The following is a 12652-nucleotide window of genomic DNA, read 5'->3' on the forward strand; positions in this document are numbered from 1 at the left end:
GTTCGATTCCGGGTTGGCTTGTGTGGGTTTTCTGCAGTTACGCTGATTTTTTAGTTTTTTTGTCGATGAAAGATACACTAAAAGTGTCGGAATTGAATTATAGATTTAGCTATGCACGACAAAGCAATATGCCCATTCACAAAGGAGCAATAATCATCAGTCAACAAGCGTGGCACGACTGCAAAATATACGCCAGGTGTGTCGTGACTGCATTTAGCCTCCGGCGTCTAACCACCATTGCAGGAAATAGATAAAGTAATTTGCACGGATAGGAAAATCTAGGCGGAAAAAAAGCAGATAAATCAAGAAGCCTTTCAAGCGACACTGACAAAAAAGGAGGAGCTTTTCTTGACTCGGCTAATGAGCAACAACCTACTGTGGATTTGTATTTATGTTCTCCTAGCAAGCAGAGGCTTGACAAGTAAACCTTCTTTTGTTTACTTTTTCCAGGGTGGCTTTTTTAAACAATGCCCTCCAGAAATCCAAAGAATCTTGCCCGATTTACGGAGCACTCGTTGCTTCATTAACTTTATTTGACAGGTTTTGCATGCGCCTAATAACAAAGATACTTTATCGTATGAACTGTATAGCGTCATTATTTCTCTCCACATCATTGTATGTATATTTTATCTATTCCTATCCCGCATTACGCCCTAAAAACTGGGGCCAAGCACCCCCTTATCTTCCTCCCTTGCTTAATATTTTATATAACAAATGACTTTGAGCCGTACTGTGTACCCTTAACTTTATTTCACAGTACTTTATCTGAAAGCAGATTACATAGTATTAAGAAAACAAAGAAAAAAACAAACACCTTTTTGTGCTCTTGTTTGTTTTTGATGCACTTCAACAACTTTTGTTCTGTCTACAGGTTTTAGTCACCACTTTATAACTCTTTATAATACATAAGTGCTACAATATGCAGTAGAAAAACACATTGCTAAGGAGCGAAATTAACTAGAAATCCCCCGTAGCTCTCATCGTATACAGAACAAAAAGCAAAAAAAAGCCAAAAACTTGTCAATGCAGAAACGCAAACAAAGAAATTTTAGACTTTTACACACGATATCGCAAAAATTGTTAAGGCGTTTGAAATATTACGTCAAGCTAACACGTCACACGGTGCTTACCGCCAACACATCAGGCTCATGGATGCTTATTTTTAACTTAATGGGTAAATAACAATCACATGAATATGTTGAATTAGTCATGGTTTATAACATTAATTCAGATATTGAATCAGATGAAAGCAAACATTTTATTTTTTGGATTATTACACTTTTTTAAAACACAAAATGTTTTGGATGACCTATCACTAGTCTGATCACAGCACTCTGTATATTAATACGTTTCTGATATGAGAAATTATATTTGATAATCAGCTTCGGAGGGGTGCTAGAGTTATTAAAATTGTCATCCACAAAAGAGCTTAAGTGAAGACAAAATGGTAGCGGGGGGTTGAATAAACCAAGTTTGGTAAATAATGGATCAGGAAATTTTAATTTCTTACATCTTGAGAGTACTTGTAATGAATTTATAAACACGAAAGTCCAAAAAACGACCCCATTCTTTTGTGCAGTCATCAAGTTATGTGAAGCCGAACTAAACTATTGTGTCACCACGCTGAAATTCATTTATGTATTGCTCAGTCATAAATATACAACAAATCCCACCCCCATGAGCCCGAGTGCAGTGAGCACTGTAAACATCCTTTGGACGTGTTAAGGCTTCAAATTTTACTGCCAAAAATTCATAATATACAAATTCACAGCCAGTAAGTCAGAGGAGTCCATTTTTTTCTTCTTCACATTCTCAAGTGTTAACTCTAACGTGTCGATCGTGGTCCATCCGGTGAGTAATGTCCACATTGCACGAGATGATGTAATAGCTTCGCAGTTTGGATCGAACCGAGACGAACCCCGTCAGCTCGCAACATCGGAGTAACAAATTGACTTCCCCTGTCAGATCATTGTCGTACACTGGAAGCAAGGAAACCCAAACACGTGTTCCTCGCTATGAATAAATACTTTCTGTAAAATATACATAAAAGCTGCCATAGACACATCCGAGTTTTTCTATGTTACATTCATCCATCAGGCTCTCTAGCAGGGAAAAATACTTTCGCAGTCCTTCCGCCTCCTCTTGAAAAAATCATCATTTCCGAACATACACGCTCAATATAGATCGCCCCGCCCCCATATGTCCTTTTCCAGGGGCAACTCGTTGCAAAAATGTAACCCACTACCCCCCAAAAAAATGCTCATTCCATTCCCGGACCGTGCAGGAATATTGTAAACAGTTTTTCTACTTTGGTCATAAAATTAGAAATGCCTGCTAAATAAAAACACATATGAAAAGGATTGGGAATGATATAAAAGAAATAAACTGTATTAATAGATGGAAAAGTATGAAAGAAAACAATCAAACAGGATTAATCTTATCACTTGAAATCGGATTCGGCAAATAAATCATAGCAAAATAATGGCTAGGTGAAAGTGACCAAATCTGTACATAATGTAGGCAGAATATAAGCGAAATCATATTGTGGTTTAAAAAAGAGAATCCAGATCGGCAAAAATATTGAGATTTCAGTAAACATAGTTTCATAGAGTATTTTCATATTACACAACAGCAAATCCACTTTCACAGGACTTGGCCATGCGATACCCAAAAATCATTGTAACATATAGTTAGCAGTATATTTTCTCATTAATAGATCGAATGTTGTCACTCCATGAACTCTTTACACAATATGACAAATATGAAATAATCCTATTTTCCTTTTCCAGTCAAAATAGAATTTCATACACGTGTGATTTGGAGCAAGAAAGAATCCGTTGATCGAAAGTCCGATGAGATTCTTGCGTCACTGTGAGCCGAGTTCCATATTAAAAAGTGAAAACTAAGGACGTTACGATTTATGTTGCGCTGACACCCCTTTCCAGTAGTCCAAAATATCATGCAGGTCCTCATCCTTTGCAAACTGCACCTTCTTGCGGAGGGCGTGGCCCGCTGCCATGTATTCGTCATCTTTGTGCCGTTTTCGGTGGAGTTTGAATCGCTCCCAGATGCTGTGTGACGGTTTGCAGTAGTACTCGGGACTGGATGAGTAGCTCAGGTTGTGGTACTGAGGCGGCAGCTGGGAATAAGCCAAGTCTCTGGAACGGGAGTGGGAAAGAGGCTCCAGCATGGGTGACTTCATACCGTCGGGTCCATCCAGCTCCTCGATCTGAGTGTCGGGATAGGAGTGCCGGTGGTCGCCGTACTGGCGGATCTTCTCGGCTTCGGCCCTCAGGATGGCGGCGGCGGGCGTCACCGTTAGGATGGTGTCCCCCGTCGGGGAGGTTTTCTCAATGTACCTGGAATCGGTACGGTAAGGTCGAGGGCTTCGCATTCCCGAGGCGGTGCTCGGCCTTTTCGGAGAGGCGTCTGAGGATCGATGTCTCTGTAGGGAATGGTGGTAGCTGTCCTTGTGAGGAGGGGACAAGAGTCCCGATTTATTCTGAGACTGCTCAGGTAGGAGCACCAGCTGGGGCTCCGCGTTGGACACGGCTCCAGATCTTCCCCCCTGATAAGATGTGGAATCCGTCTTGAGAGCGTCGATGCAATTGTTAATAATCTGGTTGACTTTATCGACCTCTTTTGCGATGGTGGAAATCTCGGCCACAGAACCCTGGCTGTTCCCTGCCATTCCGATGTCGCACTCCCTGCGTTCGTGGTGGTCCAGACTTCGCACCTCCATGTAACTTCCCTTCATCATTTTTGGGGTGTTGCTTATTTCTTGAAATTTGTACTGATCCATTTCACTAGCCGGCGGTAGGTAAGGCATACGCCCCATGCTCTCCCCAGTTAGCAACTGTTTCTGGGACACGCGAGACATGGTCCCGCCCTCCAGGTCCTGCCCATATTTCAACTCCATGATGTTTTTCTTTAGGCTCCCTGCCTTTTTGTGCTTTTCGTCTTGCTGGCGCTTACGGCGCAAGCAGTAGTAAACGACCCCTAGAAAGATGACCATACTGAAGAGGCAGCCCAAAATGGTCATGATGTAATGAGTGGCAGTTGTGTTGTTTGCGTCCTTCAGCTTTCCCTTCCAGGGTCCGGTGGTGATTGTCAGACAAGTGTGGTTCCGTTTCAGCGAGTTCTGAATGGAAGCAACACAGTATGTGTAGTTGGTTTGAGGTTTCAGGTTCTTCAGGTCAACGTCCTCCTTGGTTTCCTTCAGCTTTTGGATAGCCGTAAAAAAATTGTTGTTGTACAGAACCAGGATGTACATCTTTTTGAATGGATAAGGAATCTGGACTGTGATGGTGGCGTCTGTATTGGACACTTGCTTCAGTTTCATCAGTGGTTTTGCCTCCACTTCGTTGACGCTTGTACTGATGTTGCTGGTAATGACGTCCTCCGGCTCAGTCCCGGATGGACAATCTTCTAACCCGCAAAGGGTGAAATCTGGTGGGGGCGTTGTGGGTTCCAATGGCGAGGGAAAAAATGGTGTTATGTAGTCATCGGTGCACACGGTGGTGAGCATGTGAAGAGCATTTCGATATGTGGGGCTGTTGGGGTTCTGACTTAGAAGGCTGTACCCAGACACGCCACTGGGGGAGTCGCAGACCATTCGCTCGTTTGTCCTGTTGGGGAAAACTGAGAGCCACTTGACAAAACCCAGCAGTTCACAGGAACAGTTGAAAGGATTGGTGTAAAGCTCACAGGTGGTCAGCTTCGTCAAACTGGTGAACGTGGAGCCGTCCAACTGTTGAATGCGGTTCATCGACAAGTCAATGTTTTCGATGTTGGGGCATTCCCAAAAGGCATTGGGTGTCACCGTCTCAATCAGGTTTGCTTGGAGGTAGAGGTACTGCAGCTTCCCAAGACCCCTGAGAATCCCTTCTGTCAGGTTGCGTAACTTGTTGAAGCCCATTTGAAGAACTTGTAAGTTGAATTGAGCGGAAAAGGCCCCGTCTTCTATGTAGGAAATGTCATTCTTGGTGAAGTTCAGGTAGGTCAGGTTGGCAAAGCGACTGAGGGCAGAGTACTGAATGCTTTTAATCTTGTTTTCATTCATACGAAGGTCCACAATGGTGCTGTTGATGTGCTGCGGGATGGCCTCGTAAGGCGGTTGATTTTGGCTGCAGATCGCCAGCCACACAAAGCCCTTTTCGCCCTCGATTAACCAGCAGTCTCCTCTGACTTGACCTACGTGGGTGAAATAAACAATGGCCGCGGACCAAAGCAGGGCAGTGCTTGCCACGCCCCACCCGCCGGCCATCGGTGCCTCCCTGCGAGTCATATCTGGGCAGCGATAAACAAGGAGAAGGCGAGGTCGCTACGGTTTCAATTCAGTTGAAGCGATCTTGCGTTCAGGACCAGAGGGAGCCCGTTCAACCGTCTCCTCGTCATGGATGGAGCCTCGTTCATTTAAATTTGAAGTCGCTGGCCTTGTGGGAAATTTCCCATCTTGGGTTTGTTTGTGCTTTTTGTCTTAGAAGCAAACATGGTTGAATTGCCTTATTTGAATGCCCCGCCAACGCTTTGCATCGGCTACTTCTTTACGGTGAAACAACCTGGAACACAGAGATCGGATAGCGTCAATTAATCTTCATCAAGATGACAAATGCTCGTTTATTTATAGCCGCGTGTTTGCCGTCCGGATATGCTTTGCCTGCTCATGCTCCAACAATTATTCCTTAACAGCCTAGTATGTGAGGCAGACTATTTAAAAAAGTATCGGGCAATTACCCGCTTGACAGTTTGGTGTGAGGCAAAGTCCCAGTTGTCTCACGTTAACTTGAACACTGTCAGATGCTGGGCGGCCAGCGTTTAGACGCCGCATTAAATCAATTACATAGCACAGTGGGCAACTGCACGTTCGGATCAGTGTGTTTTTGCGTTTTTATTTGACAACCGCAATGCATAAAGCACTCATTTAAGAGCACAAGCTCAATTTGTGTACAATTCCGGTATTGGTGTTGTTAAACGGATTTTTAGGTCCCAGGTCACATTCATCCCAATTTGATCTCAAATGGGTCATTATTTTTGTGGCTTAATATATTCTAAATACCATCTTTTCTCCATCGCAATAAAGCAAATAAGTACGCTTAAATTCTGAGCATCTAATATATTTCACTTTAAGAAAAAAGAAAACAAAATCTAATAAATCCTGAGAAACTATTTGGCTAAAACCGAGCATGTTATTATCTATGTTAACCTCTTTTTTTTCCCCATGTGAAGACAATATTTCAAATCACAGTCACAATTATGCGTCTGGGCAAAATGTTCAGCAGGAGACACTGGCTCCAATTTTCTATCAATTTATTTCATCAAGGCATCGTAATGAGCTTAGAGAGCTGTGTTTTCTTCCATAATACAACTCGGAGTTTGACATTTGTACTCTTGATGACTTTGGTTGAAAATGAAGGCATATTGGCTCAAATCGAGTTGAGTATGCAGGAGATGCAGACCAATAATGGTTGGGGGCATTGGTGGAATTGACTGTTAAATATTGTTCCACAAAGATGATACACTGGATCAGAGTTGTGATTAGCTGAAGCTTAGCCGTGTGTTTAACACTGATTGGAATTGGCCTGGAGGGAGAGATTATATGCGTTAACTCACTTGGGTTTTCTTTTGTTGTTGTCGTTTGTTTGTTGCTTTCTTTTACATAAATATACCAGTCTTTTCCCGAGGTTAACCAGGGTCCAGTTTCTGCATTCAGATAAAGTGTGGCTGCTGGCCTACTCATCATAAGTAACAACAATACCTTCTAACATGTACTGCATATTAAATTACATATGCAGTATTTTATATAATACTAATAATAATTCATTATATGAGTTAATCTAAATGTTTACTATCAAATGAGGTTGTTATGGGAAACATTAACTCTATAATGAGTTTTAAATTCAAATTTGACCCCACTGATATTCACAATATTTACCCAAGAAGTCAGTAAACAGCTTGAGTTACTGTTATAATGGCCAAATATGTAAAAACAAAAGATTGTTTTATTGCATGTTTAAACCACCCTACTACAAAAGCAAAAAAAAACATCACTATCAGACAATATACATTTAGGACATGGACATAAAGTGCTTCATTCCACAAATCGCTAAGCTTACCTAATGGGTAAAAAATAGTGAGGTAATAATTTTCTCAAGAAAGAAAATGTATCAATCTGTGAAATCCTGTGTAACAGGAAACACATTTGCTATTTCTTTGTCCCACCGCGGATGACATTTTATTCCAAACGCTCTTGTCTGTTAAGCTTTACAAGGATTTTTGTTTTTGACATTATCCTCATTACCACATCTTTTCATCCTCAAGCTGTCATTTTATATTCCAAACATGGCTTGTTGGACCAAAAGAATCTGCATTTTAAAGATAGATGAAGTGCACTTGAAAGATTTGGGTAAAATTTGGGCCTTGAAATGAACAAACAAACAGGGAGGTCAGCCGCAAGAGCACGGATGGAAAGGAAAACAGAAAAGTGCACTTATTGGGAGACCACAATGCCCAAGGCTGCCATTTGAAAGCACCTTCAGAATGATAAAAGAGCAGCAATGGAGGAGAACCGACGAGAAAAAGCACATTCTCCAAGCCCCCTGAGGGAGACATAAGGTTCAAATCAAATGTTCCATAAAATGAGTAAGAAAAATACAGCTGTTGAATATGTGCTAAGACAAAACATCTCACCCGGGAGCGCCGTCTTGTTATTAATGCCGAGTACGAGACATTACGCGTAAATATAAAGCGTCCGGGCGAATGTGACGCAACAGCCGACCTCGCCACGTTGAATCTTTTTTTGATTTTCAAGTTCACTTTAACTGTCACGGTGGATTAGTGGACAACACATCTGCCTCACAGTTTTCAGGTCAAGGATTCAGAAGTGAATTTTGTGGAGTCTGCATGTTCTTCCTATGCCTGTGTGGGTATTTTATGGGTACTCCAACCTCCAGCAACCTCATGTGGATAAGCAGCCCCCCAAAAAACATTTTTCGTTATTTTGGTGATCATTTCGAGAATTTTCTATTCAATACTAAAAGATAGTGTTGAACCCTGAATTGGTCGCCAGCCAATTGCTAAGACAAACAATTATTCACACATACCTAAGGACAATTTAGCCTATCATTTTTGGGACGTGGGAGGAAACTGGAGTACCTGGAGAAAACCCACGCAAGCGTGGGAAGGAATATGCAAACTCCACACAGGTAGGCCGGAATCCACCAGGGGTTGAACCCTTGATCTCAGAACGGTGAGGCGGATGTGCCAACCACTCTTCTAACATACCGCGCTGAAGTAATGTATTCTTATCTATTTCAGAATGATAAACAGTTTGTGGAAGGATTCCAAGACTCGGCTGTGCTGACAGCCTTTCCACACGGATGCACTTTTCTAGGAAAGGAACGTTCAAGTCCGGGTAGGAATATTTCTACTACTCTATACCAGCGTTCCCCAACCTTTTTTGAGCTTTTTGCATTGAAAAATGTCAAGGGACACCAGCATCTGGAAATCTTTTAATTTAAAACTATGTCGCCTATATTAACAATAGTCATTCTCATCTAAGTTTGATCACATAAACCTCCAAAATGATTCCAAAATCTAACTTTTCACACGAATCCCACCAAAAGTTGATGTCTGCAAACCCCCAAGTGATGTAAAAATAAGTAATGTCATATTTTTAGTCGCATAATTTTATGACTTTGCTCCAAACATGTCTTAAATCTCTTAATATTACACCAAAAAAATTTCGTGCCCACACAGACTTTACGTCGCCAAAAGTTGATGCCCCAGAAACCAATCAACTTCCGGTTCATGTTAGAAGAAATTTTGAATCTTGTAATAGTATAACCTATAATTTAACGCTCATCATATTTTGATTTGAACCTTGTAATAGTTCAACTTTAATCTCATTATATTCATATTCATTTTTCTCTCTGAATATTACCATATTTTCACGACTATAAGGCGCACCACATTATAAGGCGCACCCTCAATGAATGACACATTTTAATTTTCCCCCCATATATAAAGCACACTGGATTATAAGGCGCCCTGTCTATTTTGGAGAAAATGTAAGACTTTTGAGTGCGCCTTATAGTCGTGAAAATATGGTACATTCTATGACTTCTTGCAATTTCCCGCAGCACACCTGACCATCGCTTACGGCACGTCTCCTATACTAAGGTAGTTTCCCACCAGCCATTTTTAAAGAGTAGACATTTATAAGGTTCAAAGTCCTGGAGCATGTTAACAGTCTACACAGCCACTAAAACTAATGTCTTAGTGTCATGCACATGTTGACATGATTGTAGAGTCTGATGTTTCAAAGAGTCTTCTGCATAGCCAGCGGTGTTTGCAGCCTCGCAAGGGCTTATTTGCCACCAAAGACTCACTATCCCTAATGGCCGCAATCTGTACGGTCCAGTGCAGCCGTCCAGAACACCCGAGGCATCACAAGTGCGTGTTATTCCCCTATCAGAAGCAGGCAGCCATTCCACAGTCTCGCCCTCTCTGCCATTCAGGCTTTATGCGCTTGCTAATGAAGGCTTTTCTCTTCCCTTTTCCACTTTGGTGGATAACCTATTGAAACCTTGCCTTTGAAGAAGCATTCAGACGCCGACTTGTACTCTGCTGATGGAACCGCACCCGCCCAATTGGCTCTTTTGTATGAGAGGCGGTCTGCAAAAAACATCACGGCGTGAAAGGTTTTGTGGCGGTAGTGTAAACTGATGCAAATTTAGATTCTGGTAAAGGTCAAAATTGGGGCGGAGTGGCGTCGAAATAGGGATGCAAAATGATCGAGTCTGATTAGAGATGTTTTGTTTACAGTATTTGTGTCATTTTGATATTTTGAAAAGATAGGAAACGTGTTTATTCCATTTCAAAATGGTTCTGATCTATTTCTTATTTGTTGAAAATGACTTCAGCTGTGTTTTATCGACGTAGTTTAATGCTACACTATTAGAACTGAATTCAGATCATGTTGAAACATTTTATTTTAATTCAGTCTATATTTGGGTTCAGGGTTTGTGCTTATATTTGTCACATTTCGTCTTCGTCAAAACTATTTTTTTCCCCCAAAAAGCGATATATGAAAGAAGACCCACGCCACTTGGTGGAGCTGTGATTTTGAGCGTGAACGGTTGTCCGTCTCTGCGTGCCTTATGATTGACTGGCGACCAGTCTAGGGTGTAGTCCGCCATTTGTCCAAAGTCAGGTGCTCCAGCACCCTGTCTAGTTGACATTGAAACCCTACCTTTGTATTCAAGCATGTTTTTGTCAACCTAATAACATAATCAATATAACATATTCTTGTGATTGTACACCGGGGATCGGGAGAGGGGGGGTTGGTGGGCGTCTGCCCATGGGGTGACATTAACTAGGACCGCCTCTGTCGTTAACTCCTCAATTCAAATTGTCCGTTTATCTGCAAGTGCTTCAGTGGCTGATGTCAAAACATCGTTATCTCTTTTTCTTTCCTCTACCTTTTTCTCTCTCTTTTCTTTTTTTTTAATATTGTTTGACACTCGCGCCCGTGTTTCTTATCTGGCGCTCTGTGGCGGCCGAGGTGCCTCAATCTCTGCGGACCCTTCTCATCCATACCAATGAATGCCCCCTTTATTTGATGTCATTGAAAATACAGCCAGCTCTCGCTGGGCACGAGATGACCAAAGAGAAGAGGGAAGAAAGCTAAGAATGAGGACGCAGAAGTGGCCAATCAATTGAGTTGAAATGGAACTACGGCTCTCAGGGAAGGAAACATTGTGCTCATAGCGGTTCCGAATTGCTTTTGGCGGGGGGACGAGGGTTGCGCGCGTGCTTCGGTTAAATCTGCGCATATTAAACGGCTGCGTTTATCTCGCTGAGAGGGAGGCCGCAAAAAAAACAGCATGGTTGTTTGATCAAGCCTTGTTTGACTTGAGCATGTGTTCTTAGATTTCACTTTTTAATTTTTGGCTTATCACTTTTTACGCTATCGTTGCCTCATTGAAATCCATTGATTTTGTTCCATCATCAGCTATTAGGCTCCTCCCACTTCTTCTGACCAGGAAGTGATGTAAGACGATAAAAGACGTCCAAGTCGTTTTGAACGTGTGTTTTGGCAGCCGTCATTCGATTGGATCAAATGTCAATTAATGGAAGCCACCGCGTAGAAAACTAAAGGCTGCGTACTAAGGATCTGAATCTAAAAACTGACAAAAAATCCTATTGGCTGGCATTGAATCCTCAATGTCAGTAGCATTGACGACAATAAACATCGAATCCATTTGAACTGGAAGGGATCATTCATCCAATTTTAACACTTGCTGCGGCACAAATACATCTTTTATTTATCTCCATCTTGTTAATTTAATGGCCTACTTTAAACATTCGTGTCTGCCAAATAACACCTCACTGCGGCTAATTGGCACAGGTTGCCGGGTAATTAGCACTAAGTATTAGTGAGGCGTGGTGCTGATTTCATTTAATGCTGATTCAGCATTCGAGTCGAATTGATAGTGACGGATGCTTTTTCTTTGGACGGGGACATAATTGGAGTCTTGGGTGCAAGGATCGGACGAGAAAAAGTGCATTTTTTTTTGTTTTATTACCGCCTCTGGTCTGCTACCAACTCCTGCTCGCTACTTAGTATTCCACTTAGCCGTCATACTTTATAAAACTTTAAATGACTTGGCACCCCACGCCATCCCTCCCAATATCTTTCTCTATTGTTCTTTACACGAGTCAAAGTCCTTCTGTTGCCGTTCGTGCTGAGACAAGGGCAGGAAAACAAAAAATCTCATCATGAAACCAAACCCAATTTTTGAGTGGCACTTTCCCCGAGACAACAAGCGATTGAAAAATAGCATCAAAAAATGCAGGACAACGGCTGGTAAAAAAAAAAAAAAAAAGTCCAGCCGCCGCTCTCGTCCCTCTTTGAAAGTGCAGCACAAAAATATTCATTTGAAATAAACAAAAACAGCAGCGCGTCCTCTATTTAACAGAAGAACGAAAGGAAGTGAGCTGTGGTGAGCCTGCATCCAGCATACAGCAGGAGTTTAATTTAATCCCGCACTTTGGAGACTTAAGATATGAGTGCCAATAACACCCGAAGGTTTAAATGCAATTTTCCAGGCCATCAACTGACCATCAACTCGGCACGTTCCTTTTCGCCTTTAAGCCAAAGTATGTAGCAACAATTATTTTTTATTTTTGGGGGGGCTGCTGACGAAGGCAAACCTTAAGGAGCAAAAAAAATAAATTTGCCTATCTTAAATTGATCCAAAAGGCACTAATTACACTATAAAAAATGGAAATTCCCAGTAAAATACAGGCTGCTGTGGTTGCCAGAATAATACGCTAAAAACGTGTAAATGTAAAATACACAAAAAAAAAACCAATTCATTTTCACTGGGAGGGTTGCCAGGTCGTGATCATATATTATTACCAAACTCATTGTATTGATCTTAATAGAGTAAATTTAATTCATAGTAGTATACAAAAAATAGGTGAAGTAGTAACAATTTTGTTTCATGGTATTTGAATGCCATTGATAATCATATACATCCAATTCATTTAAATAGGAAAGTTAGTGAATATTTAAACCAAAAAGTTAAATACAACTGATTGTAAACTCCACACGATACCATTCTATAGTGCATGTTATGACTCTAAA

At 41.6% G+C, this 12652-nt stretch overlaps 1 protein-coding gene across 1 annotated transcript in view; it reads right to left on the reverse strand.

The window, feature by feature from the left end:
• Positions 1 to 728: 728 nt before the first annotated feature.
• The window catches only part of elfn1a (extracellular leucine-rich repeat and fibronectin type III domain containing 1a), a 55400-nt gene continuing 43476 nt past the window's right edge, over positions 729 to 12652 (reverse strand). Inside the window, exon 3 of the mRNA XM_077618675.1 lies at positions 729 to 5561. Within this exon, the coding sequence (XP_077474801.1) occupies positions 2912 to 5287 (2376 nt within the window). The 5' untranslated portion in view covers positions 5288 to 5561 and the 3' untranslated portion in view covers positions 729 to 2911. The remainder of the gene's footprint in view (positions 5562 to 12652) is intronic.

Source organism: Stigmatopora argus, chromosome 14 (genome assembly GCF_051989625.1).
Source record: "Stigmatopora argus isolate UIUO_Sarg chromosome 14, RoL_Sarg_1.0, whole genome shotgun sequence".
NCBI lineage: Eukaryota > Metazoa > Chordata > Actinopteri > Syngnathiformes > Syngnathidae > Stigmatopora > Stigmatopora argus.